This window comes from Rhinatrema bivittatum, chromosome 1 (assembly GCF_901001135.1).
Source record: "Rhinatrema bivittatum chromosome 1, aRhiBiv1.1, whole genome shotgun sequence".
NCBI lineage: Eukaryota > Metazoa > Chordata > Amphibia > Gymnophiona > Rhinatrematidae > Rhinatrema > Rhinatrema bivittatum.
In genome coordinates, this window is record NC_042615.1 from 151052617 (window position 1) to 151079906 (window position 27290).

At 45.2% G+C, this 27290-nt stretch overlaps 1 protein-coding gene across 5 annotated transcripts in view; it reads left to right on the plus strand.

Annotated features, from left to right (window-relative positions):
* The window catches only part of GUF1 (GUF1 homolog, GTPase), a 179109-nt gene that overhangs the window by 40779 nt on the left and 111040 nt on the right, over positions 1 to 27290 (plus strand). For all 5 annotated transcript variants that reach the window (XM_029588451.1, XM_029588481.1, XM_029588460.1 and 2 more), the window contains 3 exons: positions 6949 to 7029; positions 19799 to 19876; positions 24367 to 24450. In XM_029588451.1, coding sequence (XP_029444311.1) covers positions 6949 to 7029; positions 19799 to 19876; positions 24367 to 24450 — 243 coding nt within the window. The remainder of the gene's footprint in view (positions 1 to 6948; positions 7030 to 19798; positions 19877 to 24366; positions 24451 to 27290) is intronic.

Genomic DNA, 27290 nt, shown 5'->3' on the forward strand with positions numbered 1-27290 from the left:
CAACCATCAGCTGGTCAACATCCAAACCGTGAGGGCCAGGATCCGCAGGTTGGGTGGTGGAGCCTGCCCTGGTCCTGGGTGATGAGGTCCGGTGCCGTTCCTTGACAGATTGGGAGATGCGCCGCCAGCTCCTGAAGTGTTGGATACCAGACTTGACGGGGCCAAGAGGGAGCAATTAGGATCATGGAGCCTTGATCCTGTTGCAACTTATGGAGTATCCTGGAGATGAGGGGAAGGAGCGGTTAAGCGTAAAGCAAGCCTGTCCCCCAGTGGCTTGAGAATGCATCTGCTATCGATCCTTTGCCCCTTCTGCCAAGGGAGCAAAAATGGTGCACATTCCTGTTTTCCATGGAGGCAAACAAGTCTGTGTCCGGGGTTCCCTTAACAGCTGAAGAGGCGGTTCGCTACCTCCTGCATGAGGGACCACTTGTGTGGTTGGAATATCCGACTTAGGGCATCAGCTAGGGCATTGTCCACTCCCGGAAGGTACACTGAATGGAGAGTTATACCGTTGTCAGTGGCCCATGTCCAGACATGGACTACCTCCTGGCAGAGAGGAAATAACGTGGTTCCTCCCTGCTTGTTTAGGTACCACAAGGCCTCCTGATTGTCAGTCTGCACCAGAACTACCTTGTGCACAAGAAGCTCCCTGAACACCTGTAAGACATAATGGATCACCCTCAGCTCCAAAAGGTTGATCTGAAGTCACGTCTCCTCAGGCGACCAGAAATCCTGAGTGTGTTGACTCAGAACATGCGCTCCCCACCCTGTCTGAGAAGCGTCGGTGGTGAGTGTGGCTTGGGGCGGAGCTGCCGAAAATGGAAAGCCCCGCACCAGATTCTCGGGAGTTGTCCACCATAGAAGGGACTGCCGTAATTCGTCCGTGACCTTGATGTGGGCATGCAGGTCCTGGGACACCTGATACCACTGAGAGCGCAGTGTCCGTTGTGCTTGGCGCATGTGTAGCCATGCAAAAGGGGTGACATACACCGTCGCCTCCATATGGCCCAGCAGCTGGAGCAAGTGGCGAGCAGAGACCTGATTGCAGCCGGAAACATGGGGGTAGATTTTATAAATTTACGCACGCGTGTACTTTTGTTCGTGCACCAGGCGCGAACAAAAGTATGTGCAACCTGCGTGCGCCGAGCCCAGTGCGCGCTGCCTATTCCCTCCGAGGCCGCTCCGATTTCAGAGCGGCCTCGGAGGGAACTTTCCTTTCGCCTCCCCTATCCTTCCCCTCCCTTCCCCTACCTAACTCACCCCTCCAGCCCTATATAAACCCCCCCCTACCTTTGTTGGCAGATTTACGCCTGCTGAAAGCAGGCGTAAATCTGCGCGCACCAGTGGGCTGCTAGCGAGCCATCACCCGACCCAGGGGCTGGTCCGGAGGCCTCGACCACGTCCCCGGGCTGGCGCCCCGCCCCCGGACCCGCCCCGATCCACCCCTGACCCCGGACACGCCCCCAGACATGCCCCTTCCGCCCCTTTTACGAAGCCCCGGGACTTGCGCGCGCCGGCGGCCTATGCAAAATAGGCGCGCAGGGCTTTTAAAATCCGGCCCATGATGTGCAAGAGCCATTAAGGTCTCTGCCCTGTCATGAGGTAGGTAGGCATTGTTCTGGACAGTGTCCAGGTGTGCCCCAATGAAAGTTCAGTTGCATGGCCGGCTGAAAGTGGAATTTGGGATAGTTGATCAGAAATCCCAGGGCCTCCAGCGAGTCTATCAGGCAGTCCAAGCCCTTTGGTGAGAGCTGACCTTGATGAGCCAGTCATCAAGGTAGGGGAATATATGAACCCCTGCCTTCGAAGATGGGCACTGGCAACTGCTAGATATTTGGTAAAAACTTGAGGGGCAGATGCCAGGCTGAAGGGCAGGACTCGATATTGGTACTGTTGGTAGCCGACCAGAAATCGGAGGTACTGCCGATCCCTGTGAAAAATGGGGATGTGGCCTTACGCGTCTTGCAGATCGAGAGAGCAGAGCCAGTCACCTCCTTTGAGAAGGGGAATTAGGGTGCCCAGTGAGACCATTTTGAATTTCTCTTTTACCAAGAATTGGTTTAGAGCTTTCAGACCCACTATGGGCCAGAGGCCATTCGTTGTCTTGGTAATAAGAAAATACCAGGAGTAGAACCTCCTGCCCTGTTGGCCAGTTGGCACAGGCTCGACCACTTATGCGGAAAGGAGGGCAGAGAGCTCCGCTCAGAGTATTTGATTGTCTCCTGCTGTTCCCCAACTGGGAAATGGCGGGGAGCAGGGTGGAAGACTCTTGAAATGAAGCAGGTAACCTTGCCGAACGTTGGACCGGATCCAGTTGTTCGACATGATCAATCCTTAATGATCCTCGAATAGTTGGAGATGACCCCCAACCGGGGGCCAGGGTTCCATGGCTGGCTCTGGCTCCCTCACTGCCAGTCAAAATCCAGTGGCAGGGTTTTGTGGTGGAGCCGTGGGCGCCCAGGGGGCCCTAGGCTGCCTTTGCCTGGTTTTTACGACCAGTTTCTGAGGCCTAGTCCTTGCAGTGGAAGGATAATACCTGCGAAGTTGTTAGGCCACTTTGGATATGGCTGAGCAGGGTTTTCTGGTAGACTGGGTGTCAGACATACTAGCCGATGATTGTTGAAGGGTCTCTTGATAGTCCTTCTACCAGCCACCACCTCCTTAATCCGGTCGCTAAACAGGTTCGCCCTAGTACAGGGCAGGTCGGCTTGACGGTCCTGGACCTCTGGGCGCAGGTCTGAGGCCCGTAACCATGCTGTGCGCCGGGCCCCAATGCCCGCTGCAGCCAACCTTATGGCTGTTTCATACACATCATAAGCTGCACGGACCTTCTGTTTGTCACACTGCAAGCCCTGTTGGACAACAGCCTTAAAATCCTCCTGGAACTGCTGAGGTAGGCGCTCATTGAATTCCAGGGCTTTCTGCCACAAGTTCCGAGAATACTGCCTCATGTAAAGCTGATAACAAGCTATGTGGGCAATCAGCATGGTGCCCTGAAACACTTAATGGCCCAAGGCGTCTAGGTTTTTGTGTTCATGCCCGGGCAGAGGTGAGGTATGAGTGCGCTCCCTCTTAACATTTTTTGATGGCTGACTCAGCTACCACTTATTGGTGGGGAAGTTGACGGTGGTCAAACCCGGTGGACGGTTGAACCAGATACCCTGCATCAGTTTTTCTGTTGACTGGTGGCTCCGAGATGGAATGCTCCCATAAGCTGATTACCAGGCCCTTAAAAACATCATGGATGGGTACTGCCACTACCTCCTTCGCTGCATACGTGAACTGCAGGATCTCAAGCATTTTGTGTCTAGAGTCCTGCTCCATCAGCAGTTGAAAGGGGACAGATTCGACTATGGCTTTGAACCTTGTGAAGGAGAGATCCTCCAGGGCGGATCGTCGCTGTTCCTCTGGAGGGGAGTATTCAGAAGGTAAATTTGCGATTCATCCGCTGAAGAAATGGATGCTTCCTCTTCCCAGAGATCGTAGGGGGCCTCTCCCATGCTGCGACACTCTGGGAGGATGAAGGCTCACCTGGATGCGGGGCCTGGGCTTCAACGGCATCGGAGGGCCCCGAATTCTAGAGGGATCCGATGGCGCCATTGACAGCGGGGGCACTGAAGGAATTGGTGGAATCGACCCGAGGGCCTTGGGAGAGCTGGACGCTGAAGAGTTACCGCGAGCCTCTGGCCCACCATCGAGCCTGATGGCCTGTCCTCCGAGGAGTCTCTCACTGGTATGGGGGCTGGTGGTGATGGCAGTGGTGTACCCAGAGATCTCTGAGGGACTTGTGGCACTGGTGCCGGCTGTGTGGGTAACATACCGAGCAGCATATCGAGCTGTTCCAGCAATGGGGCATGAACTGATCGAATTGGTCCAAGTAATGCAAAAGACTGCATATCCATTGCAGGTTTCTTCCGGGGGGCTCACATCATCTGGTCCTGCATCATTCTCAGGAAGGTATGGCAGGAAGAGAGATCCCACCAAGTAAATGCATGTTAAAAAAAAAACATGGAGGAAACTCAACAAGTGGACGGAGAGGTTTAGGCCTGTTTTAAATGGTTTATGCCTCTCACTTGATTTAATCGAGAGTTGCCCAGGTCTATTCCATCCAGATGGAGTGCAGTTGTCCGTCATTGGACTGGATATATTCATTAGTGAATTACATGATGTTATTGAGTGCCTTGCAACCCTGTAGGGCTGCAGCAATAGATTTATAGTGGGAGCCCCCTGGAAAACAAGGTTTCATTACCAAGGCATAGGAGGCTACCCAGCACAGTTAGATGATTCTGAATTGAGAGTGACATTTGCTAGATATGGCCCCCACCAATGCATTGCTGGTTGGCAAATGGAGCAGCTGCCTGCTATTAAGTTCACTTAGAGAATAGCCACTGCCATTAGCAATGGTAACATGGAATAGACTTAGTTTTTGGGGGCTTGCCAGGTTCTTATGGTCTGGATTGGCTACTGTTGGAAACAGGATGCTGGGCTTGATGGACCCTTGGTCTGACCCAGTATGGCATTTTCTTATGGTTTTTTTTTTTCTTATAGCTACACCTTTCCGCTTCAACTATGGGAAGTGAGAATATTGTATGTGTGATTGATCCTTTGCTTTGACAGCAGGGGATTGCTGAGTAAAGGTGGGGGCTAATGTTTACTATGCTTACAGTTACACAGTGCAACAGATTCCACGGCTGAAGCAAGCATATGTATTAATGATGGCTTATGTAATCTCATTGATGTTTGCTCTGTGCTGGGTCTCCTAAGAGGTTTTTTAAAGTTATTTGTTGTTAAATTCTGAGCCAATCACAAGCTGCTTATTGATGTATTTATTTGCATTATGTGTCTATGCTGCGGCCAATTATTATTTCCATATAAAGATACCTTTCAAATAAGACATGTTGTCTATCTGATCTTTTGCATGGTGGTCAGGGGCATGTCTCTTTAACAAATGCACATGTTGAGGCTTTTTTCTGGCTACTCTACCATGCAGCCCATTTTTGTTCAAGTATCTCTTTATTGTAGCTTGGTATTAATAGAGCCCATAATTTTCCACTTCTTGATCAGAGTTTGAACAGTACTGATTGGCATTTTCAAATTTTTTGGTTAACTTTTATATCCTTTTTCTGATATATAAAGTTTAACTAATTTTGCTTGCCAGATCCTTTGACAGTTCTTTTGCTTTCTCCATGCTTCTGTAACCACCAAAATTGGTACAGCCTTGGTTGAAATGCACAAAGGGTTTCTCAAGAGCTAAGAAACTTACTGCCTATTTATACCAGATACTAATTTGCAATCACTATTGAACACAAAAGGCCTCAGGAAATATCCCGTGTGCAGATAACATAAATAACAATAAAAGGGACAAGATTAAAATTTGTTGATAAATACTGTTGTCCGGTAAGTTAGCCAGTGGTAGTAGCCTTGCTTTTTGGCTACTGCTGACTGTGTACTGTATCATTTTTAATGCATTTGTGATGTTTTTTTTCACTAAATTGTCCTGGATTTTACAATTTTTAATTTCATAAATGCATGTAAAAATTCGTTCATTATTAAACTTAATTCACAAGTTCATTCTTTATGTCAATCCCAGATCTCTCTCAATGTCAATCAAAAAAAGACCAGACTAATGGAAATATGTAATTAACTTGAGTTGGTGGTAAAAGCTGTTCTGTTTTAAATTGGCTGTTAAACCCTGCTCAATATTCATAAGAACATAAGAAAATGCCATACTGGGTCAGACCAAGGGTCCATCAAGCCCAGCATCCTGTTTCCAGCAGTGGCCAATCCAGGCCATAAGAACCTGGCAAGTACCCAAAAACTAAGTCTATTCCATGTTACCATTGCTAATGGCAGTGGCTATTCTCTAAGTGAACTTAATAGCAGGTAATGGACTTCTCCTCCAAGAACTTATCCAATCCTTTTTTAAACACAGCTATACTAACTGCACGAACCACATTCTCTGGCAACAAATTCCAGAGTTTAATTGTGCGTTCCATTCCCGACACTGTGTTTCGACGGGAACAGTCTGCTTCAGGGGCTAGCTAGAGTATGTTTATACATTGTTTGCATTCTTATGGGCCACCATCTTAATTATAATCAAACAAGACACAGGTGTGGATACCTACCCTTCATTGCCTTTTCAACCTGTGTGTATCAACTTGAATTTATATTATCAGCCCAAACATTCAAGGATATGCAAACCTTTGAACAGAACCATTTTATTATTTCCTTTATTGCTATGGTTTGTTTAATGATTGTGTTATTATGTGATGCATAATATTTTAATTTGAAACACATTAAAAATAACAGACATGTTTTGTCTGATCACTCATGTTTTCTTAAGATGCTACACATCTTACAAATTTTGCCAGGAGTATGTAAACTTATGATCACAACTGTATATATTAGAGATGTGCATTCGTTTTTCCCGAATTAGGCAATTTCATCAAAATTGTCTAATTCGGCATCATTCAAGGGAACCGAAAAATGAATGGAATTTTTCAGAAATTTCGGAAAAATTAATTTTTGGGTTAGCACACACTAACCCGAAAATATGAGGTCCCCGAAAAACCCCCCCCAAATTTGTTTTTCCAACGGTGGCCCCAAAAACGAAGCCCGAAACATTTTAAAAAAACAATGCACATCTCTAGTATATATTTCTTCTGTGGTTTCTAACTCCATGAGTCATATAAATGCACTTAATATTTATTAGGAAATCTTGCCTTATTTATACATCTAATCATAGTTAATAATCTACCTGGTAGTATGATCAACTACAAAGGGTAAGATTTAAGTTTAATTAATGATCGAATAATACCAATCATAGTCAATTGTGTGATTATAATAACAAGAAAAATCATGAATGCTCAATAAATAGTACCGTCATATAATTATATTTCTTTCATCCTGGAATTGTGGAAACATGTAATTCCTTTGCTCTTTTCTTAGGGTCATGTAGATTTTAGTTACGAAGTATCAAGATCACTCTCAGCTTGTCAAGGTGTGATACTTGTAGTGGATGCAAATGAGGTAAAAATTGGAACTTTTAATTTTATTTTGCTCTTCCATTTGAACAGTTGTAAAAATGTGCTGAATCAAGTGACTAGAAGCTGCTGTCCTGTAGATAAAAGAACAGGGCACTGAGAATTTCTCTGTACCACCCACCGATGTTCCTTCATAGCACTTTAGCTGCTGGTCTCCTGGTGGGGACAGGCTTACCAGGGTATCAGGTTTTTGTTTTTTTTTGCTGTGGTTGTGGTGGTGTTTTATGATGTGGATCCTTGTGTCTTGGGAATTGATGGGAAAACCAGACTTCTCTAGAGATGTGCAGCCTACCACAAAACATTTATGTTCTTTAAAGTTACTTTATCACATAACAGTTTACTGTATGATCATTATATGAGCTGACATGCTACCTAGAAACCAACAGATCAAATACATTTTAATGACATAGACTAAAGCATTGTTTTTCTTTTGAAATAAACTATTATACATGGGAGGATTCATTCTTTTCACTCCTTTCTCTTATGGCTGGGTGGCTTCATGATTCCATGGGCCTCTAGCACAGTATTTTCCCAACCAGTGTGCCTTCAGACCTGATCAGGTGTGTCACAAAAATGCCATCATCGCCCGATGTTCAGATCTAGGCCAGCACCTTGGCTCTCCTTTCTAATGGGCAGCATGCAGGGCATGAATAGCTGGTCCCTGCCTTCTGTAACTCACATATTCCATACAGCACTCATCTTCACCTTCCTGAGTTTCCTACTTTTGAGTCCTTCCAGCCTCTGCCTTATCCCTAGACTGAGTGACATAGGGAGAACATGTGTTGAGCCCTGAATGTGACTCACTCAGAGTGTTGGGAGCAGGATAGAAGAGGAGATTTGGCAGTCACAAGCAGTAGACAAGGTAACTAATCGATCCAGCTGCCTGCACCACACCGACTTCTCCCTTTGTGATGGGTTCAGGTGTGTCTATGCTTCCTGTCTCCCTTTGGTTAAAAATTTGGAAGAAAGACTGGTGAAACTTTTAGTCTTTCCTAGTCCTTCTTTTAACCGTATGAGTCCTGTCCATGTCTGCACTGCCTGCTCCATGGAGGCTGGTGTGCCACCCAATATTTTTGTTGTTGTAGGTATGCCTTGGGCATGAAAAGGATGAGAATGCCTTGAAAGACTACCAGGAGAAATTGGCTGCCTATAAGAAAGTCATCAATGGCATAAAAAAAAAAGTTGATGCTCTACTAGGATCACTAGAGAGGCCTCACAACCACGTGAATTTTTTAATATCATACACTCTCTCAGTAATAACACCGTCCCGACGCAGTTTGTAGCCACTCATGTCTTGTGAGGAGGTTGCCTTGTCTTTCTTAAAGAAGACATCAACTTCATCCATGCCCGCTAATGTTGTCATATCTATGGTAACCTATGCCTCAAGTTTAGCCAAGCATTCTTGGAACACTTTTTCCTCATACCACTTCTCTGGAGGTATCTTCCATTTTGAATGCACTGAAAGATTCCTATTGTGTGTTCAACACTTGTTACACAGCTCTAATTAAAGTACTGCGCTCTGATGTAAGTGGTTTTATTGCTAGATTAATAAACACATCTTTAGAAGAGGAATCTATCCCACCTGCCTTGAAAACTGCAACGATTCGGCCTTTGCTTAAAAATCCAAATTTGAGCCCCGCTGATGTAATTAACTATCGCCCAATCTAAATGCTGCCATCAGTTTCAAAGATCTTGGAAAAAATAGTCAAAAATCAATTGCAAGATTACATTACTGAGCATAACATCCTAGATAAATGTCAATTTGGGTTCGCCCTTGCCTCAACATAGAAATCCTTCTATTAATCTATTTTGAAATTATTCGGAAGCGGTTTGATATAGGCACTAAATACTTTGCTGTTTTCTTGGATATCTCCACAGCTTATGATACCGTTGACCAGTCTATTCTTTTGTGATGTTTAGAGTCTATGGGATTGTCTTCAGTTATTCTTGCTTGATTCACTTCATACCTTTCTTCTCGTTCATTCTGTGTATCTATTGGAGATATACTACATCTAATCTCCATCCACTCACCAGGACTCATAAGGTGTGCCCCAAGGTTCTTCTCTAACTACCACTCTATTTAATATCTATTTCACTCCACTTTACTCTGTTCTTAGGAGTGTGAGTTAAGGTGTTCAGAATGTAAGCAGATAACATACAATTCCTTGTGCCTGTCAGGGAAACATTGCAATTGACCTTTGAGAAGCTCAACAACTGCCTGATCAAAGTAAAAAATTGGGTCACCATGAACAAGCTGACCTTGAATCTTAAGAAGACAAATTCTCTTCTTAAGCCTCACAACAATTTAAGATTTGCCATCCAGTTTTTCTTTTGAAAGCTAGCTTATTCCTATTTCCATGCAAGTACGTAATTTAGGGATTCATATTGATTGTCAATGTTACCACAAATCAAGTCTATAAGTCACTCCTCTTATTACAAAATACAGATGTTACGCTCTGTTAAACCATACCTATGTCCAGCAGACTTTCTTTTAATTACCCAAGCCCTCCTCCTATCTCCTTTGAACTCCTGTGACACACTTTATTTAGGTCTCCATCTTTCCTCTTAATTCTTTACAGCTAGTTCAAAATTCTGTTGCTCGCTTAGTAACCAATGTTTCTTCACAGGAACATATTACTCCCTCGCTTGTAAAATTTCATTGGCTTTCAGTGACTTGGTGTATACAATTCAAGGTGATATACTCTGTGCTCAAAGTTTATATGTTCCCTGTACGTACCAGGATCAGTCCAGACGGTGGGTTATGTCCCCCGTCCAGCAGATGGAGTCAGACAAGGCTTCGGAGGGTGCTATCATATAAACCAGTGCACCCTCTGTAATAGCTCAGTATATCTCTGACTCCAGCAGATAGGAGTAGGGGAACCTGGTGCTTCCCCTTCATGAAGAATAAATCTTTGGTTGCTTTTTCTCTTTAAGGGTTTGCCTTTCAAGGTTGGATCAAGTTAGTTTTGTTGAAACAGTCGGGACCCCGGGCACAGTCTTCTAGATCCCAGTCCTGGCCTCGTTCCTTTCGTGGTCGCAAGCCTACTCGGAAGGGACGAGTCAGGGGGCGTCGTCCAAGCCCACCCAATGATGCCGTGTCTCCCCACTCCTCGACACCACGGATCGGAGGATGAATTTCTCTCTTTTATGAGGAGTGGGCCCACATCACCTCGGACCAGTGGGTCCTAGACATCTTAAGGAACGGCTACACATTGGAGTTTGCCCGCCTCCCAAGGGACAGGTTTCTCTTCTCCCTATGCGGCTCGAGCCCCAAGAGGCTGGTGGTACAACAGACCCTGGACAGACTCCTGAGTCTCGGAGCCATCACCCCCGTCCCCTTCGGAGAGGTGGGCTTGGGTCACTATTCAATTTACTTCATCGTACCCAAGAAGGACGGGTCCTTTCGCCCAATCCTGGATCTCAAGGAGCTCAACAAATCCCTGAGTGTCCCCCACCTCCGCATGGACACTCTGCATTCTGTGATTGCGGCAGTGCATCGGGGAGAATTCCTGGCCTCTCTCGATCTGACAGAGGCCTATCTCCACATCCCCATTCTCAAGGCCCATCAGAGGTTCCTTCACTTCAAGATCCTAAATCAGCACTTCCAGTTCCAGGCACTCCCCTTCGGGCTGGCGACCGCCCCACGGACGTTCACGAAGATCATGGTGGTGGTGGCAGCTGCCCTGCGACGGGAGGGGATCTTAGTTCACCCCTACCTGGACGACTGGCTCATTCGAGCGAAGTCCTTTTCCGAGGGACAGGCAGCAGTCTCCAGGGTCGTCGGCCTTCTTCAGTCCCTCGGCTGGGTGGTGAACTTCCCCAAGAGCTCCCTCACTCCTTCGCAGTACTTGGACTTCTTGGGAGCACGCTTCGACACTCTTCAGGGCAAGGATTTCCTACGCCTGGACAAAGCCCAATCCCTCCAAGAACAGATACAGTGCTTTACTGTGTTGCCAGCACCCACATCCTGGGACTATCTACAGCTCTTGGGATCCATGGCCTCCACGGTAGACCTGCGTCCCTTGCAAGTGGCTCTGCTCTCCCGCTGGAAACCGGTCTTGCAAGACTACCAGTTAGTACTCTCCCTCTCCCCCAGCCTGCCAAAGACAGCTTGGGTTGGTGGCTGGACCTGCGGCATTTGGCCCAAGGCACTTCTCTCGAGATACCGGATTGGGTGGTGGTCACCACTGATGCCAGCCTCTCCGGCTGGGGGGTAGTATGTGACCGGAGCTCAGCGCAGGGACAGTGGACGAAGGCACAAGCAACCTGGCCGATCAACCGACTGGAAACAAGAGCAGTGCGCCTGGCCCTCTTTCACTTTCGGTGAGGATCTTATCAGACAACGCGACCACAGTAGCATATATCAACCGCCAGGAAGGCACGAAGAGCTGGCACATGTCACTCGAGACAGTCCGTCTGATGTCGTGGGCGGAGAAGCACGTAGCATGCCTGGCCGCCTCGCACATCGCAGGCGTAGACAACATTCAGGCGGACTACCTGAGTCGTCAGCAACTGGACCCTGGAGAGTGGTCTCTCTCCGAAGCAATGCAACTTCTCATTCATCGCTGGGGACCTCCTTGCCTAGACCTAATGGCGACCTCTCTCAACACCAAGGCACCTCGGTTCTTCAGTCGCAGGCGGGAGCGTGGTGCAGAACGAGTAGATGCCCTGGTGCTCCCTTGGCCGGACCACCTTCTGCTCTACGCTTTTCCTCCATGGCCCCTAGTGGGCAAGGTCATTCGGAGAATAGAGCGCCATCAGGGGCCCGTCATCCTGATAGCTCCCGAATGGGCTCGCCGCCCTTGGTTCATCTGGCAGTGGACGGCCCACTTCGCTTGGGCCACCTTCCTCGATTGCTCCATCAGAGACCAGTATTTTTCGAGCAGGCAGAACACTTCTGTCTTGCGGCCTGGCTTTTGAACGGCGCCGCCTCCGGCGCAAAGGATACCCTGATGCGGTAGTCTCGACTCTCCTCAGGGCCCGGAAGACTTCGATTTTGGCTGCCTACGTGAGGGTCTGGAAGGTTTTTGAGGCTTGGTGCACAGCGCATAATAAGCATATCTCGAGAGTCACGGTTCCTCGGATCCTTGCGTTCCTTCAAGACGGATTGGATAAAGGTCTTGCCTACAACTCTTTACGAGTTCAGGTTGCCGCCCTGGGCTCACTCATTCAGTACGCAGATCATCCGTCTCTCCTGGTGCAGCCGGATATCACCCATTTTCTCAAGGGGGCGAAGCATCTTCGGCCCCCGGTCAGGGACCCGTGCCCTTCTTGGAGCCTCAGTTTGATTCTTAAGACCCTGGCCGGGCCCCCCTTCGAACCCCAGCGCAAGGCCACCATCAAAAATATCATGCTCAAGACCGTCTTCCTGGTGGCCATCTGTTCTGCACGCAGCATCTCCGAACTTCAAGCTCTCTCCTGCTGGGAACCCTACCTACGTTTCACGGACACCGGGGTGTCCTTACGCACAGTGCCCTCCTTCCTACCCAAGGTCATTTCGTCCTTTCACCTGAACCAGACGGTTGAGCTCCCGTCTTTCTCAGGGGAGGAACCAGGTCCTCTTCGCTTTCTTGATGTTAGACACACTCTAATTCGCTACCTGGAGCTCACTAATGACATCAGAGTTTCTGACCACCTGTTCGTCCTATGGTCGGGGCTAAGGAAGGATTCTCAGGCCTCAAAGACGACGATTACACGTTGGCTCAAGGAAGCCATAATCACAGCTTACATCGGTGCGGGGCGGACCCCTCCGCTGGGCGTTAAAGCCCATTCTCTCCGCTCGCGGGCCGCATCCTGGGCCGAAGTACAGTCTGTCTCATCACAAGAGATTTGCCGGGCAGCGACTTGGAAGTCCCTTCACACCTTTGCATGTCATTACCGGCTGCACCTGCCATCGTCAACCTCCGTACACTTTGGCGACCAGGTCAATCGAGCAGGGCTTGCAAGGGCCCACCCGGTTTAGGGAAGCTTTGGTACATCCCACCCTCTGGACTGATCCTGGTACGTACAGGGAAAAGAAAATTACTTCTTACCTGCTAATTTTCATTCCTGTAGTACCAAGGATCAGTCCAGACGCCCGCCTCATTGATTACTGGGTTTAGGGGATCCTTTCCCTGCTCGATCTACTTTTCTCTTTCTGGTACCTGTTTGTTAATCTCAGCTATGAGACTGTTCCACGGTTCTTTCTGCAAGTTACCGTTCTGGCACCAGTTGCCTTAGTTACGATCTGTTATGTTTCAGATACTTGATCCATCCTTAGTAATTGTTTATTTTGGCTTTGATATTCTCTATACTGAGCTATTACAGAGGGTGCACTGGTTTATATGATAGCACCCTCCGAAGCCTTGTCTGACTCTATCTGCTGGACGGGGGACATAACCCACCGTCTGGACTCATCCTTGGTACTACAGGAACGAAAATTAGCAGGTAAGAAGTAATTTTCTTATCTTGCCATGTGTTTCTTCCTCCATTCAGTCATATCAACCAAACCGCTCTTTATGCTTTTCCTCAGGAAATTTGCTTCAATTAGCCCCTGCCAAGTGTTTACAACTTGCTGAACTCTGGAAGAGAATATGCAGTGCAGCCGCATCTTTCTTATGGAATATGCTACCTGACGTGATTAGGGCTGAGAAGAATTTGCTTCGTTTCAGGAAGCTATTAAAAACCCATATGCTTTATTTAGCATTCAGGTGGTTAGTTAGCAGTTAAACAGTAAGAACCTCAATTCTTTGTAATATTCTTTAAGAAAATTTTTTAATGTATTTGTCCCGATTGATTTGTATAGTTTATATTGTTATTTTTGCCTATGTGTGTTATATTGGAATCCGCTGAGATTTATGTATCAGCAAAATATACATTTTTTGAAATGAATAAATATAAAAGACTGGGAAACACGGTTTTAGCAGATACTTGTTTGTTGGCTGTAAATGGTAGTTTTCATTATTTCGGTATTAAAGCTCTCTCGTCTGGAGAAATGCATCTATCGAGACTCTCTCTGCTAATCTCAAATGTTTTCCAGCGCATCCTTTGACAACAATGGACTTCACATCAAGAAAAGATAGCACCTAACTTTGTTTTTCTATTAAAAAAGGAAATAAATTTACATATGTTAAGCAAAAGAAAAGTTGAATCCTGATGTCAAGCAGATAATGCAAAAGCTGTTATGATACCCTTGAAGCCATTTTTTAAATTCACATTCCTTTTCATCCTGCCAAGTGGGTTATACTCTTACACCAGCAGGTGGAGGCAGAGAACAACTTTCTTTTCTGATGTCAACTGAGCCTATATTTTCTGGGATAGCAAGATAAGTTGTCAGTAGTTCTCTGCCTCCAGCTGGTGGAGGCTGTTCTGGCATAGCAAAAAAATAAAAGAGAGACTGGGCGACGTCCTTTGGTGGGTCCATTTCCCCAGAAAAGGAAAGTGAAGAGAGGGATACCTATTCTCCCTCTTCGAAAAGAAAAATAAAAAGGAGATAGAAAATCCAGTTCCCATTTGGACCATGGTAGGATGGCTATGAATTATGGTTCACATAATGCTGGACACACACAAGAAGCAAGAAAAGTGTTGAGAGAAAGCGGTTAAAGCCCCCATCCCAACCTCTTCCGCCTGGCCTATGGAGAGAGGTAGAAAGTGCCTGCAGGTACAAACTTAGATTGTAAGCTCTCTGGGGACAGGAAATAACTACAGTACCTGACTGTAATCCTCTTTGAAGTCCCAAAAAGCAGAATATATATTTAAAAAAAAAAAATCGGTGTTATGGTAGGAAGCAAAGTTTCATAGTGGGCTGTTTCTGCATCAGATTTGTTGCACTGGCAACCCCAGCAGAAAAACAGGTTTGCAAGTGCATTCAGGAAATGGGTGGCCAAGCAAAGGTCATTGAATTGCTAGGAAAACCAACACCAGCACAGAGGGAAGCCAGAGGGTGGCAGCTTGAGGTAAGAATGTCGACAGGAGAAGCTGGCTCCGGAGGAAGCAGGCCCAGGCAGGAGAAGGCCTGTTGGGACGAGGAGTTTCAACAGAATGTATTCTCCTTAGGCGTAAGACTTGCAGAGAAATGAAAGAGATCACTGGAATGGGTAACAGAGGACCCAGATTTCCGTCAGGCATCCCTAGAAAGGGCAAGGAAGGGCTTAGGAAGTTCCCGTACCCCATATATTCCCCTTTGATGTACAGTGCTCAAACTGGAAGTACAGAGGACCTGAAAGGCCTTCAAGGCTTTGGATAAGACTCTGGCAGTGAGATAGTCAGATGCCATAGTTGGGCTCTTTCTCAGAGAAGAGCTGAGCACCCTCTTTTCTAAAGTGGACCAAGCCTTAGATGTAGCAAATGAGCAGAAGGAGGAAAAGAAGTCTCGGGGGCCATCCAATCCTCCTGAGTATTAAGAAGCTTATCAGAGCCTTTTTCCTTCATTCAGTCATAAAAAGATGTGATTATGGCAGAGCGGGATACTCCGGCTAGTCATATAATGATCAAGTTGTACCCCTCTACAACAGATAGAGGTAGATCAGTTCTTTAGTGCCTAAGTTAGGTGCCCTAGTAGCAGCAATAACAAAGAAAACAATCTTTCTGGTTGATGGAGGCTCAGCCCTCAAAAGATTTGCAGGGCTGTAAGATCCAATCATTATTAAATTTGGTCCTTTGAAATTGCCTGTAGCTCATTACAACAGCAGTTTGTAGGGTATATGTAGTCAGGGCATTGATAAGTTGGCTACACAAGAGGCAGGCACTTGTACTGGAAACAGAATCCTGAGGAAGCCACCAAGTTAGAATCAGGGGCAGCTTTTGTAGCTGACACCCACCCTGTATGATTTAATTAGAATCTCATCAAAGCAGGTGGCAACAGAAATCATAGCAAAAAGATTTATATAGCTGAAGCACTAGTTGGCAGATTAATTGAGTTAGGCTAAGCAGGCTTCACTTTGAGGGACATCTGCTGTTTGGTGAAGAATCTAGGGGAGTCCAAAGCCCCAGAGGACTGAATCAGGGACAATATGAGATCCTTTAAAGGACGGTCTAAGGAACCTAGACAGTAGAAAGACAAATTTACGTAACCCCAAGGAGGAAGAACCCCAGCGATTCCAGCATTTTGGGGTACCCAGAAGGTATTTTGAGACAGAAGTTCCCAAAGTTCAGAAGAGGCTTAAAGGTTGAAATGAAGATACGAAAATCCATTCCTTGTTTCCCCTGGTGGGTGACTGCTTGACAGATTTTTTTTTACGAGAAATGGACCCATATTGCCAGGGACAGATAGATCCTAGAAATTACTTGGTAGTGTTAAGCACTCAAACTGGCTCCTCTTGTACCAGAGGCATGCATAATATCACCGTGCAGAGCCCCAATAAAAAAGAAGCCATTCAAGCAGCTATAGACCGATTGCTTGCCCTTAAAGGCAATAATCCCAGTTCCTGAAGCAGAAATTGGAGGATTGCTATTCTATCTACTTTGCAGTACCAAAGAAAGAGACTTGAAGAGGGTTGACACCTCAGAATACCACATTTCAGGACTGAGATGTTGAAATCTGTAATGGAGGCAATCCAAAAAGGAGAGTTCCTTACCTCTCTAGAGTTAGTGGAGGCCTACTTTGCATATGCTTATCAAAAAGATACACCAGAAGTTTGAAAGGTTTGCAGGCCTAGGGTGCCTTATTAATTCAAGCTTATGCCCTTTAGTTTGGCCACAGCAATTCATACCTTTACCAAGGTGGTACAAGAAAAAAAGGCATTCTGGTCCACTCGTATTTAAGCAATTAGCTAATCAAGGCCAAGTCAAAGCAGGAGTGCAGATAGTCCACTCAAAGAGTGAAACTACTCTTGGAGTTGTTGGGCTGCATTGTGAATAAAGCCAAGAGCCAGTTGCAGCCTTCCCAGCTCTGGTCTGTCTCAGAGTGCACTTCGATGCAGGGACAGGGAAGGTTTTTATGAATCAGAAAAGGGTGCGAAGCTGCAGTCCAAGTGAGAGAGTTAATGGCAAACAGGAGACCCAGAGGGAGGGACTATCTGCAGGTGCTAGGGTCAATGGCAGCCTCAATAAATCTGGTGCCATGGGCAAGGGCCCACATGCACCCACTACAAAGAGCTTTATTGACTCAGTTGTCCCCACAGAGACAGGATGACAAGAAGATACTCCTGCTCTTAGGGGCAACTAGAGTCAGCCTCCAGAGATGACTGATTGACACCAATCTGTTCACATCAGGAAGCCTGGAACAGTCAAAATGGATTACCTTAGTGGCTTTCACTAGCCTGGTAGGCTGGGGAGCCCACTTGAAGGACAGATGGCTCAGGACAGGTGGATGAAGGTAGAACCCATCTGGTCCATAAATCACCTAGAGTTAAGAGCAGTCAGGTTGGCACTCCACACCTTTCTTCCCAGGCTAAATGGGAAAGGCCGTGTGAGTACTATTGGACAGTGCTATGGTGGTAACATATGTCATCGGGCATGGGAGCATCTGAAACTCACAAACCGAGAAAGAGACAAGAATTCTGATGAATTAGGCAGAGATGCACCTCAGTGGCTTGACAGCAAGACACATAGTGGGAATGGACAACTTGCAGATAGACTATCTCAGCCGGAACAAATTACGGTAGACCCAGGGGAATGGGAGCTATTGGAAGAGACATTTATGTAGATATTAGCTTCATGGGAACAGCCCCATTGAGACTTAAGGAGTACCTGTGGGAACACCAAAACTGAGACATTCTGCAGCCTAGCCTATGAAAAGGGAATATATGAATTGGTTCAACTGTGGCCAGTGGGTGAACTGCTCTATGTGTTTCCACTATGGCCGATGATTGCAATGATGCTCATGAAGGTGGTGGACCATGACAGTTGGGTTATTTTAGTAGCACCGGACTGGACTAGGCACCCATGATACTCAGACCTAGGAGGCTGAGCAGGACAAAGCCTCTCAGACTCATAGGAAAGAAGGGACTGATCCATCAAGCCCGATGATGATGGAAGATATTGAAAGGAGGAGACAGTATTTGGAAGCGGTTGTCTCAGTGCTCTTAAGGGCAAGGAAATGCTCCATCTCGATTGTAAATAGCAGACTCTGGAAGGTATTTGAGGCCTGGTATTGAAAAGGGGGTAATTCCCCATTAAAAGGCACAGATAGGACCGATCTTAGAATTTCTAAAGGAGGGCCTGGATAAGGGTCTTGTATTAAACTTGCTGAAGGTGCAAATAGAAGCATTGACTTGTTAAGGGGACAGGTGGAGGGAAGCTCAATAAGTTCCCATCTGCACATAGCATGATTCCTTGAGACAATAAAACGTGTGCACACACACCCTCCCCCCATTGGTACATACTGCCAATGTGGGACCTAAACCTGGTGCTGAGAGCCCTAACGAAGGCACTCTTCCAACCAACCTCTGAAGGAAATGTCAATTAAAGATTTGATTCTGAAGACAGCATTCTTGGTAGCAATCTCCTCAGCCAGAAGTTCTTTGAACTCCGAGCACTGTTGGGCGGAGATCCATAATTGTTATTTAATAAAAATAAGGTTACAATTCACCCAATCCCTTCTTTTCTTCCCAAAGTAGTATCAGAATTCCATATGAACCAGCAGATATCTCTACCCGCATGTAGTTAGACTGAGTGTGTGGGTTAAAAAAGAAGCTTTCACCTGTTGGATGTCAAGAGGGTTTTGCTAAGATACCTCAAGGTTATGAATGAAGTTGGACAGAATGTTTGTACTGTTTGGGGGCCAGATAAAGGGTCATGCAGCATCCAAAGCGTCTTTCGCAAGATGGATCAAAAATGATCCTGGCAGCCTACATTGAAGCATGCAGACAAGTGCCATCCACGATGAATACTCATTTGATGAGAGCCTAGGCACAATATAAGTTGGTTGCTCCACAAGATATATGTAAGGCAGTGATATGGGCTTTGTTGCACTCTTTTGTAAAGCATTATAAATGTGATCTGCATGCAAGTGAGGACTCTGAATTTGATAGGAGAGTTGTACGGGCTATCAAAGCCTCATCTCACTCTAGGTAGATACTTCTTGGGCATATCCTACTTATCTGGAGAGGTTTAGCAGGATGAAGTGGAAGGTGAAATTTAAACTTACCTATTAATTTCCTTTCCTTTCCTTGAGTCCTGATAGACCAATCTAGAACTAATTGAGCTAGTTTGTGCAAAGATAACAAATAGGAAGGAAAGAATAAACATTTCATTATAATTTATTTATAGTTTGACTTTTGCTTTCTCATTTGCTAATCTAAAAAAAAAAAAAGAAAGAAAAGGGGGGGAAGAATACATGCAGTTAATTTAGCCACTTCCTGAACTATAAGGTGGCAGAAATCCTGGGAAAGAGGAAGAACAGAACGTTTGTAGCTGAGATGAGTACATAAATGGATTTTGTTTTCTCTTTCTATGTACTTGTCCTTGTATAGAAGGGGGTGAAGTAGAATCAGCAATATAGGGAGAAGCTATGGCAAAAGGCTATTAGCAATTTATCCTGCTATTCCAGAATATATAGGATCAGATGACTTCAGAAAGGGAAGTTGTTCTCTGCCTCCACCTGCTGGTGCAAAAGTGTAACCCATTTGTCTAGACTGGTTTGTCAGGACTCAAGGAAAGGCAATTAAAAGAGTAAGTTTAAATTTCACCATGTTGATGGAAAGAGCATCTTGTATATTTTTGTGGAAATTTTATATTGGTGGATGCAACTTTTGCATACTCCAATCTGACAGACATAAGCATGCCAGCAAGACAAAGTCAATTCCTTATGTTCTGGTGTTTAATTTTTCTTCTAGGGCATTCAAGCACAGACCGTAGCAAACTTCTTTCTTGCCTTTGAAGCTCAGCTGTCTATAATTCCTGTTATCAACAAGGTAAGCATTTTGAAACTTGCTCTTTTATACTGTGTCCCACAGAAAATTAGACACTGTTCTGTGCAAGTTCCAAATTTTCTGTTGGGCAACGCCATCCACTGTATTTACAAGTAGGACCAAAAGAGAATGAAGTCCAAAACATACACAAGTTTCTATTTTTGAGGGCTCTGGGAAGTTCTACTCTAAAGAGAGAACGTATTAGCCATAGCCAATTCTGCTATGAAAGCTTCCTGACATAGCCATTGCTAAGCATTAGCAGATCTTCCTAACAGCTTATTTATTTTATTTGCTACACCTTTCTCTCTTTTAGTTTTTAATGTAACAGCCAATCCATTTATATCTTAAAGTCACCAAAATTTTTGTTATTGATCATGTTGTATATTGTATTTTTTTATTCTAACTTTGCTTTAAATTTGACTTTGTTTTATTTTTTTGTTTTTAAGTTATATTTTAATTTTTAATTTGATTCTGTTTTTATAGTTATATTACTGTAAACCGCTTTGGTCAATTTTTACATTGGTAAAACGGTATATAAATACGTTAAAATAAATAAAATAAAATAAATATACAAGTCTCATTAAGTTTCTTCCATTTAAGAGATAGAGGAGTATATCCAAACTGCATCACAAATCTGTTTCAGAAGGAACTCGGCTTTAGACCATAGTGGGTACTCATAATGCAGAAATCAAGTTAGATCAAAGAAAATTGAACTAGGGCACTCCTGCTATTACTATTGCTATCATAAAAAAATATTTTTTTAATCTATTTTAGGGCCTCATTTTCTAAGCATTTTTCTTATAGAAATATTATCCATAACTGATTGAAGGTAGAGGGTGGCCAAGGAGCACTACTTATTATTTCTTTAGTGCTACTAGACCAAGGATGGCAAACGCCAATCCTCGAGTGCCACAAGTAGGCCAGGTTTTCAGGATATCTACAATGAATATGCATATGAGAGATTTGCATGCACTGCCTACTTTGTATGCAAATCTATCCTGAAAATCTGGCCTTTGTGGAACTTGAGGACTGGAGTTCGCCATCCCTGAATTAGACCTTGCACAGTGCTATAGAGATACAGAATAAGCAACAGTCCCTTCTCTTTAGAGCTTGCTTTCTAGTTTATAGATAAATGATTTCAGTTCCGAAATGTGTTCCTTATCATCCCCCAGATCAGTCCAGAAACATGGGGTTTTTCTCCCCTACCATCAGGTGGAGACAGAAGAAAAGCTTTACTGTACCAGTGGTACATAAGACAGTATGCTATCTGCAGTTACTCAGTATTCTCTGTCAACTCTGTGGAGTTGCAAATCCTGCAGTTGGCTGAAGAAAGGAAAAAAATAAATTGCCCCTAGGTGTGTTAGGCTCGGTCTACCCCCTGGTAGAGTAGGGGAGAGCAGTGGGTTGGTGGCCCTTGGAGTGGCTTTACCCTGGTTTCTTGGGGGAATTTGATAGCCAGTAGTTTGGCTCCCTCATTTCTTACCCTCTCACACCATGTCTCTCATTCACTCAAGTTGGAGAGTTCCCCAGCTGGACTTGATGGTGTCAAGGTAGTTCTTCAGTGGCAAACGAGCAGAGGGTCTCGATCGTCTCTCATAACCATGGCTGTGCAGAATTCTGTTGTACGTGCTTCCTTCTTGGCTTATAGAGGCTCATCGTGGAAAGGTGATCCTGGTGGCTCCAGAATGGCATCTGTGGTTTGCGGATCTGATAAACCTAACATTGAACAGACCTTTGAGGTTCTGGCATTTTCTTAGGTTGCTTCATTAGGGACCATTTTTCTTGGAAAAGATGGATTGCTTTTGTCTCATGGCCTGGCTTTTGAGTGGTGTCGGTTGAAACAAAGGTTATTCCAGAGAAATGATTTCTTTGCTTCAGGCAAGGATAGCCTTGACTTCCTTGGAATATGTAGGGGTGTGGAAGGGATTTGAGGCCTGGTGTCCTGAAGCAGGGGTTCCTCCCCTTCAAGCCTCTATTCTTTGGAGTCTTTCCTTTTTGTAGATATGCCTACAAAAGGGTCTGGCATTGAATTCTCTTAAGGTGCAAGTGGCAGCCTTGGTCTGTTTCAGGGGAAGAGTCCATAAATCTTCCCTGACATCATATCCTGACATAATATGATTCCTCAGTGGGGTGAAGCACTTGCGTCCCCTGCTGAAACGGGTGGTTCCCCTATGGAACCTGAATTTGGTTTTGCAGGATTTGTGTAAAGCGCCTTTCCTGTTCATATCCTGGATCAGTCCAGACGAGTGGGTTTATGCATCCGTACCAGCAGATGGAGGCAGAGAACAAAATTTTGAAGCACTGCTACATAAACGAGAGTGCCACCTGCAGTCCTTCAGTATTTCTGTCTCCAGCAGATGGTAGAGGTGCAAACCTGCAGTCTGGAGTTCCTTCGTGAGCTATTGCCTCGGATAGAGCCGGGTGAGCAGAGGGGGGTTGGTGGTCCCTGGGATAGCACTGCCCTTATCTTCAGGTGGGGTGATAGCCAGTGGTTCCGGTTCCTGCATTCCCTCTGGGTCTCTGTCGCCGGCCTGAGCTCAGCCTTTTTCGCAGAAGCAGGGAAGTATTTCAGTTTATCAGTTTTTCTTTCCCTTCTGTGCATGTGTCCCTTTAATTGCTTTGTTAAAAAAAAAAAGAGGGGCACAGAGCAGCTTTAGCTTGTGCTCCAGCGGCTGAGTTCAGTTTTGCTGCCAGGAGGCAGCTCAAGGTGAGCGGGGCCGAATTGCCGTTTGTATCGGGGCCAGGAGAACTTGTTCAGCACCTGGACAGCACTGCCTGCACTGCTCGCAGACAGGGTTTATTTTTAGACTGCTTTTATTTTTAGGCCGCTGTTTTGCTGGGATGGCGCCTCCCACACTGCACGGGAAAGTTTGTCACAGTTGCGGCTCAAGGCGCTCTTGCCTCAATTTGGCTGTGCTTTGCGGGGAATGCATCTCTGGTGGTGCAGGAACTTCTGCGGGCACCCCGAGTGGTAGTAGAAGCCTGTTTTCGGCGGGGGGTAGTAGAAGCCTGATTTTGGAGGCCTGAGAGTGTCTGAGAAACAGGTGGCCATTTTGTGCACAGGTGCTTGGAGCCAGGCTGCTGTTTCTGGGCCTCAGGACTCCCCTTCCATGCTTTTTCCTGCAGAACAACACCCTGCTTGTGGCAGGGTGTTGTCCTTTTGATGCATAAGGCCTATTTGGCCAGGAAGGGAGCTGGGATCAAGCGGCTTTTGCCTAGGAAGTCCTAGGTGACAAAGAAGCCTAAGCAGGTAGAATCAGGAGGTTTTCTGAGGCTTTTGGTCTGAAGAGGTCTGTTGTGGAGGACACATCTGATGAGACAGCTGATCCGGATCAGGTACAGGGGGGTCTGGTGGATCCGGGAAGGGACCCTGCTGGTATGTTGCTGGATCCATGACAGGATCCGGGTCAGGATCCTATCTGTGCTGAAGGGGATCCTATGCAGGACCTGGACGAGATGCCTGCGGCGGTCGGGAATGATCCTTGGGTGGTCCGCTTGTTCCGCAGGAAGGAGTTGGGCCCACTGATCCCCCAGGTTCTGGAGGAGCTGGAGATTAAGGTCACTCGGGAGGAGTCAGACAATGAGGGAGTGAATCCAGTCCTGGAGGGATTGTGGGGTCCCCCTAAGGCTTTCCTGTTGCCGAAGATGGTGAAGAAGTTGCTGGATCGGGTGTGGAAGTCTCCTGAGGAAGGCTTCAAGTTAGCCAGAGCTATGGCCAAATGGTATCCTTTGCAAGAGCAGACCCCTGGAGTCATGGAAGATCCCAAGGTGGATGCGGCGGTATCCATGGTTACCAAAAAGACTACCGTTCCGGTGGCAGGTGTCGTTGCCTTGAAGGATATTCAGGATCAGAAACTGGAAAAGATGGGATTAGAAAACAATGTGCATAGATTGAATATTAAATCTTTGCACATTTGTTTTCCAGCAAAAATCTGCCCGCAATAAAAACAAGTGCAAAGCCCATGGTTCCTTCGTGCCTGTGGGCAGTTTTCAAAGGGAAAATTAAGTATGAAGTCTGTGGTTAATATGCAGCCAGAAGGGCAGTTTCTAAATTGCCCTTTTCATCATCTATTTAAAAAAAAATGTATAAAAAGCACAGCATTTACCTTCTCAGGACAACAAGGATGGATCATCTATAGGTGTTAACTTTCATACACTGAATTACTTACAGGTGAGAATTCACTCAAACATCGGGAAAGAATTGTTACAGTCTGTGGCAGCATAGTAACAAAAAGCCTGATGATTCTGTTGCTTGCTTGCCTTTTGGATTTGCAGAGTTTGATTTATAAGTTACTGAGCCATAGCCTTTGGGCACTGCCCAATTCTTATGCTCAGAATGCATTTAACCATCTCAGATTTCTCATGGGCATTTAGTGGCTGTTGTGCTGCATGCGTCTCCAGATATTTTAGAAAATTTACTTTCTATAACCATGCAGGCATAGAGAATGTGAAGCTGCCCTTTTGGGAGCATAATGCAATATTTTGTATTGTAGATCGACTTGAAGAATGCAGACCCAGAAAGGGTTGAAAAGCAAATTGAAAAGATGTTTGATATTCCAAGGGATGAATGTATTAGGGTAAGAATGATTGATTTTTTTTTTTTTGATTTTTTTTTTTAATATCGCAATCCCGAGCCACACAGGTTGCCCAAAGCAGTTAAATCTCCTTTTCTTTATTAGTCTTAATTTTAGAGCCCAGCAGCTTTACTGCTACTTATTTCTTACTTTTTGGCTCTGGCAACCCCTCACCCCCATCTGCTCAGGGCTTCAGGCACTGTGAGCCTTTATGGCGAGGGTAAAAACAAAACACCCCACCATACACCATATAGAATTACCTAGATAATATACTGTTACAATACACCATGTCATTATAAGCAAGTTATAAGTTATATGTTCCGAGTTAAATTAACTCTTCCATGTTTCAGTGTACTATGTCATAATACGGCTTGCCCTATGACATCATGTTTTATGTAAACCGATGTGATATGCCAAATCGAATGTCGGTATAGAAAAGCAAATAAATAAATAAATAAATACACATGAAAAGCTAGAAAAAACAATGTTTGTTAATTTATTTTGTTTATTGCACAATTATGACTTGCTGCTATAAAAAAAAAATCCTTCTTTTGTAACAGTGATTGCTGTGCACAAAATGTTGTAAAATTGTCTCTGATGGGTGGTATTCTGAGAAGCCAGTTTGACCAAAGACAGTAGTGAGGATTTGACCAGTGGTGCCAAATAGCAGTATAAAATCAAGCAAATAGAAAAAAATCAGGTCAATAAAAATATTGTGAGGGACATGGTTTGCATCTTCTGTGCCATAGGCTCAGGATCTTTCAGGCTGTAGGACATCTCAAAAAAGCTATAGTTGCACTGGAGAAAGTGCAGAGAAGGATGACGAAAATAAGGAGCATGGAACGGCTACCCTATGAGGAAAGGCTAAGGAAGTTAGGGCGTTCACTTTGGAGAAGAGGCAACTGAGGAGGGATACGATTGAGGTCTACAAAATCATGAAAGGACTTGAACACGTTAATGTAAATCAATTATTTACTCTCTCAGATAATAGAAGGACTAGGGGGCACTCTATGAAGTTAGCAAGTAGCTCATTTAAACCAAATCGAAGAAAATTCTTTTTCACTCTGTGCATAGTTAAGCTCTGGAAATCATTGCCAGAGCATGCGGTTAAAGCAGTTAGAGTAAGTGGGTTTAAAAAAGGTTTGGATAAGTTCCTAGAGGAAAAATCCATAAACTACTGTTAATTAATAAACAATAATAGCTTGAAATGTATTTAATGTTTGAGTACTTGCCAGGTACTTGTGACTTGGTTTGGCCATTGTTGGAAACGATACTGGGATTGATGCACCCTTGGTCTGCCCAGTATGGCATATCTTATATTCTTATGTTCTTATTGGAGTTGGGGACTATGTTTTGATGCAAATAGGTTTGAATCTTGGAATAGTGCATTATGCTATACACAAAATGGCAAAAGTAAATTGTGTATCAGTAAAATAAATGTGAACAACTCTGACTGTTAACTAATTTCTTTAACAATATTTTTAAAAAACTCAGAAGCAACTCCTCCCAAAATGCAATACCAAAACAACCGCTAGAGAGGGAAAGAACTTGATTAAATTCTTCACTACCATAAGCCTTTAAATGACCACTTAAATAAGGAAGACAGTATCAGAACAAAGTGCTTGATTTTTTAATCCACTGTCTCTCGCCCGCAATGGGCCCCAGGCAGTATCAGCCTTATAAGCACTATAAATGTAATCATTTACTGTCTCCTTATAAACTGCTTTTGTCTACTATTGTTTTAAATTTTTTTTTATTTTTATTATATAAATTGTTTGCTTAAATACCAACAAGACATCTCTCAATTTTAATTTTGCTGAACGTCTGAGTTGAGCTAAGTATTTTTGGTTTTAAGAGATTTATAAAATTAAACTTTTTGTTCCCTGTATGTACCCGGATCAGTCCAGACCGTGGGTTGAGCCTCCTGTTCAGCAGATGGAGACAGACCAAAACTGTGAGGGTATCCTATATCAGGACAGATCCTACCCTACACCCCTTCAGTATTCATTTGTCTTCAGCAGGTGTAGGCAGCTGAACTTACGATTCCCCTTCTTCTTCTTCCCTTAGTTTCCCTGAGGGGATTTTCTTTACTTTTGGTCTGGATCAAGCAAGTATTAAATTCTTGTTTAAAAAAAATTTTTTTGAAAGTTTTCTCCCTTTTTTTCCTCACAGACAGAGTTCGGTCTCTTCACTCTGCTGGGAGCCTGGGGGGAGGGGGTGCTTGCCCATCCTAGGCCCCTTTTTCCCTGTGACCACCTGGGGTGATACTGGTGGTACAGTCCCTCCCCCATTATCTAGCTGTCCACTAGAAAAACAGTACCCTCTCAGGGAGTGTTTTTCCCCTGGCTTAGCTGAGCAGTTTAAAAAAAAAAAAAAAAGGTACAAGCAGGGCTGTATTTGTTACTTGTATTTGTTACTTTTTAAGAACTGTGGACAGCTCCGGCAGCGTGAAGAGTTCAGTCGCTGCTGACCGACTTCAGCCGTGCACAGCTCAGCTGTTTTTACTTTTTTAGCAATTTTTTTTTCTTCAGCGCTGATGCCGCGTTCCAGCGCCTGTAAACCATGTGGAGAGTCTGCCACACGTTTTCCCCCTGAGGCCTCTGTTCAGTGTGCCTACTGGGTGGGGAGAGTCCCTCATCGGTCCCCTCGCCCACAGTGACTCGGGGGCGAGTTCCCTGCCATGTAGCCAGGCCGTTCCCGGCCCGGAAAACCGCGGGAACGGCGGCCATCTTGGAAGCAGGCTCAAATGCTGAATCGGATGTGCAGGAGGAAGGTGAGCCCAATTTTTTAGTTTCTCCTGTGGTTTTGAGCCCCCCTCATGCCACGGAGGGGTGCCTGACTTT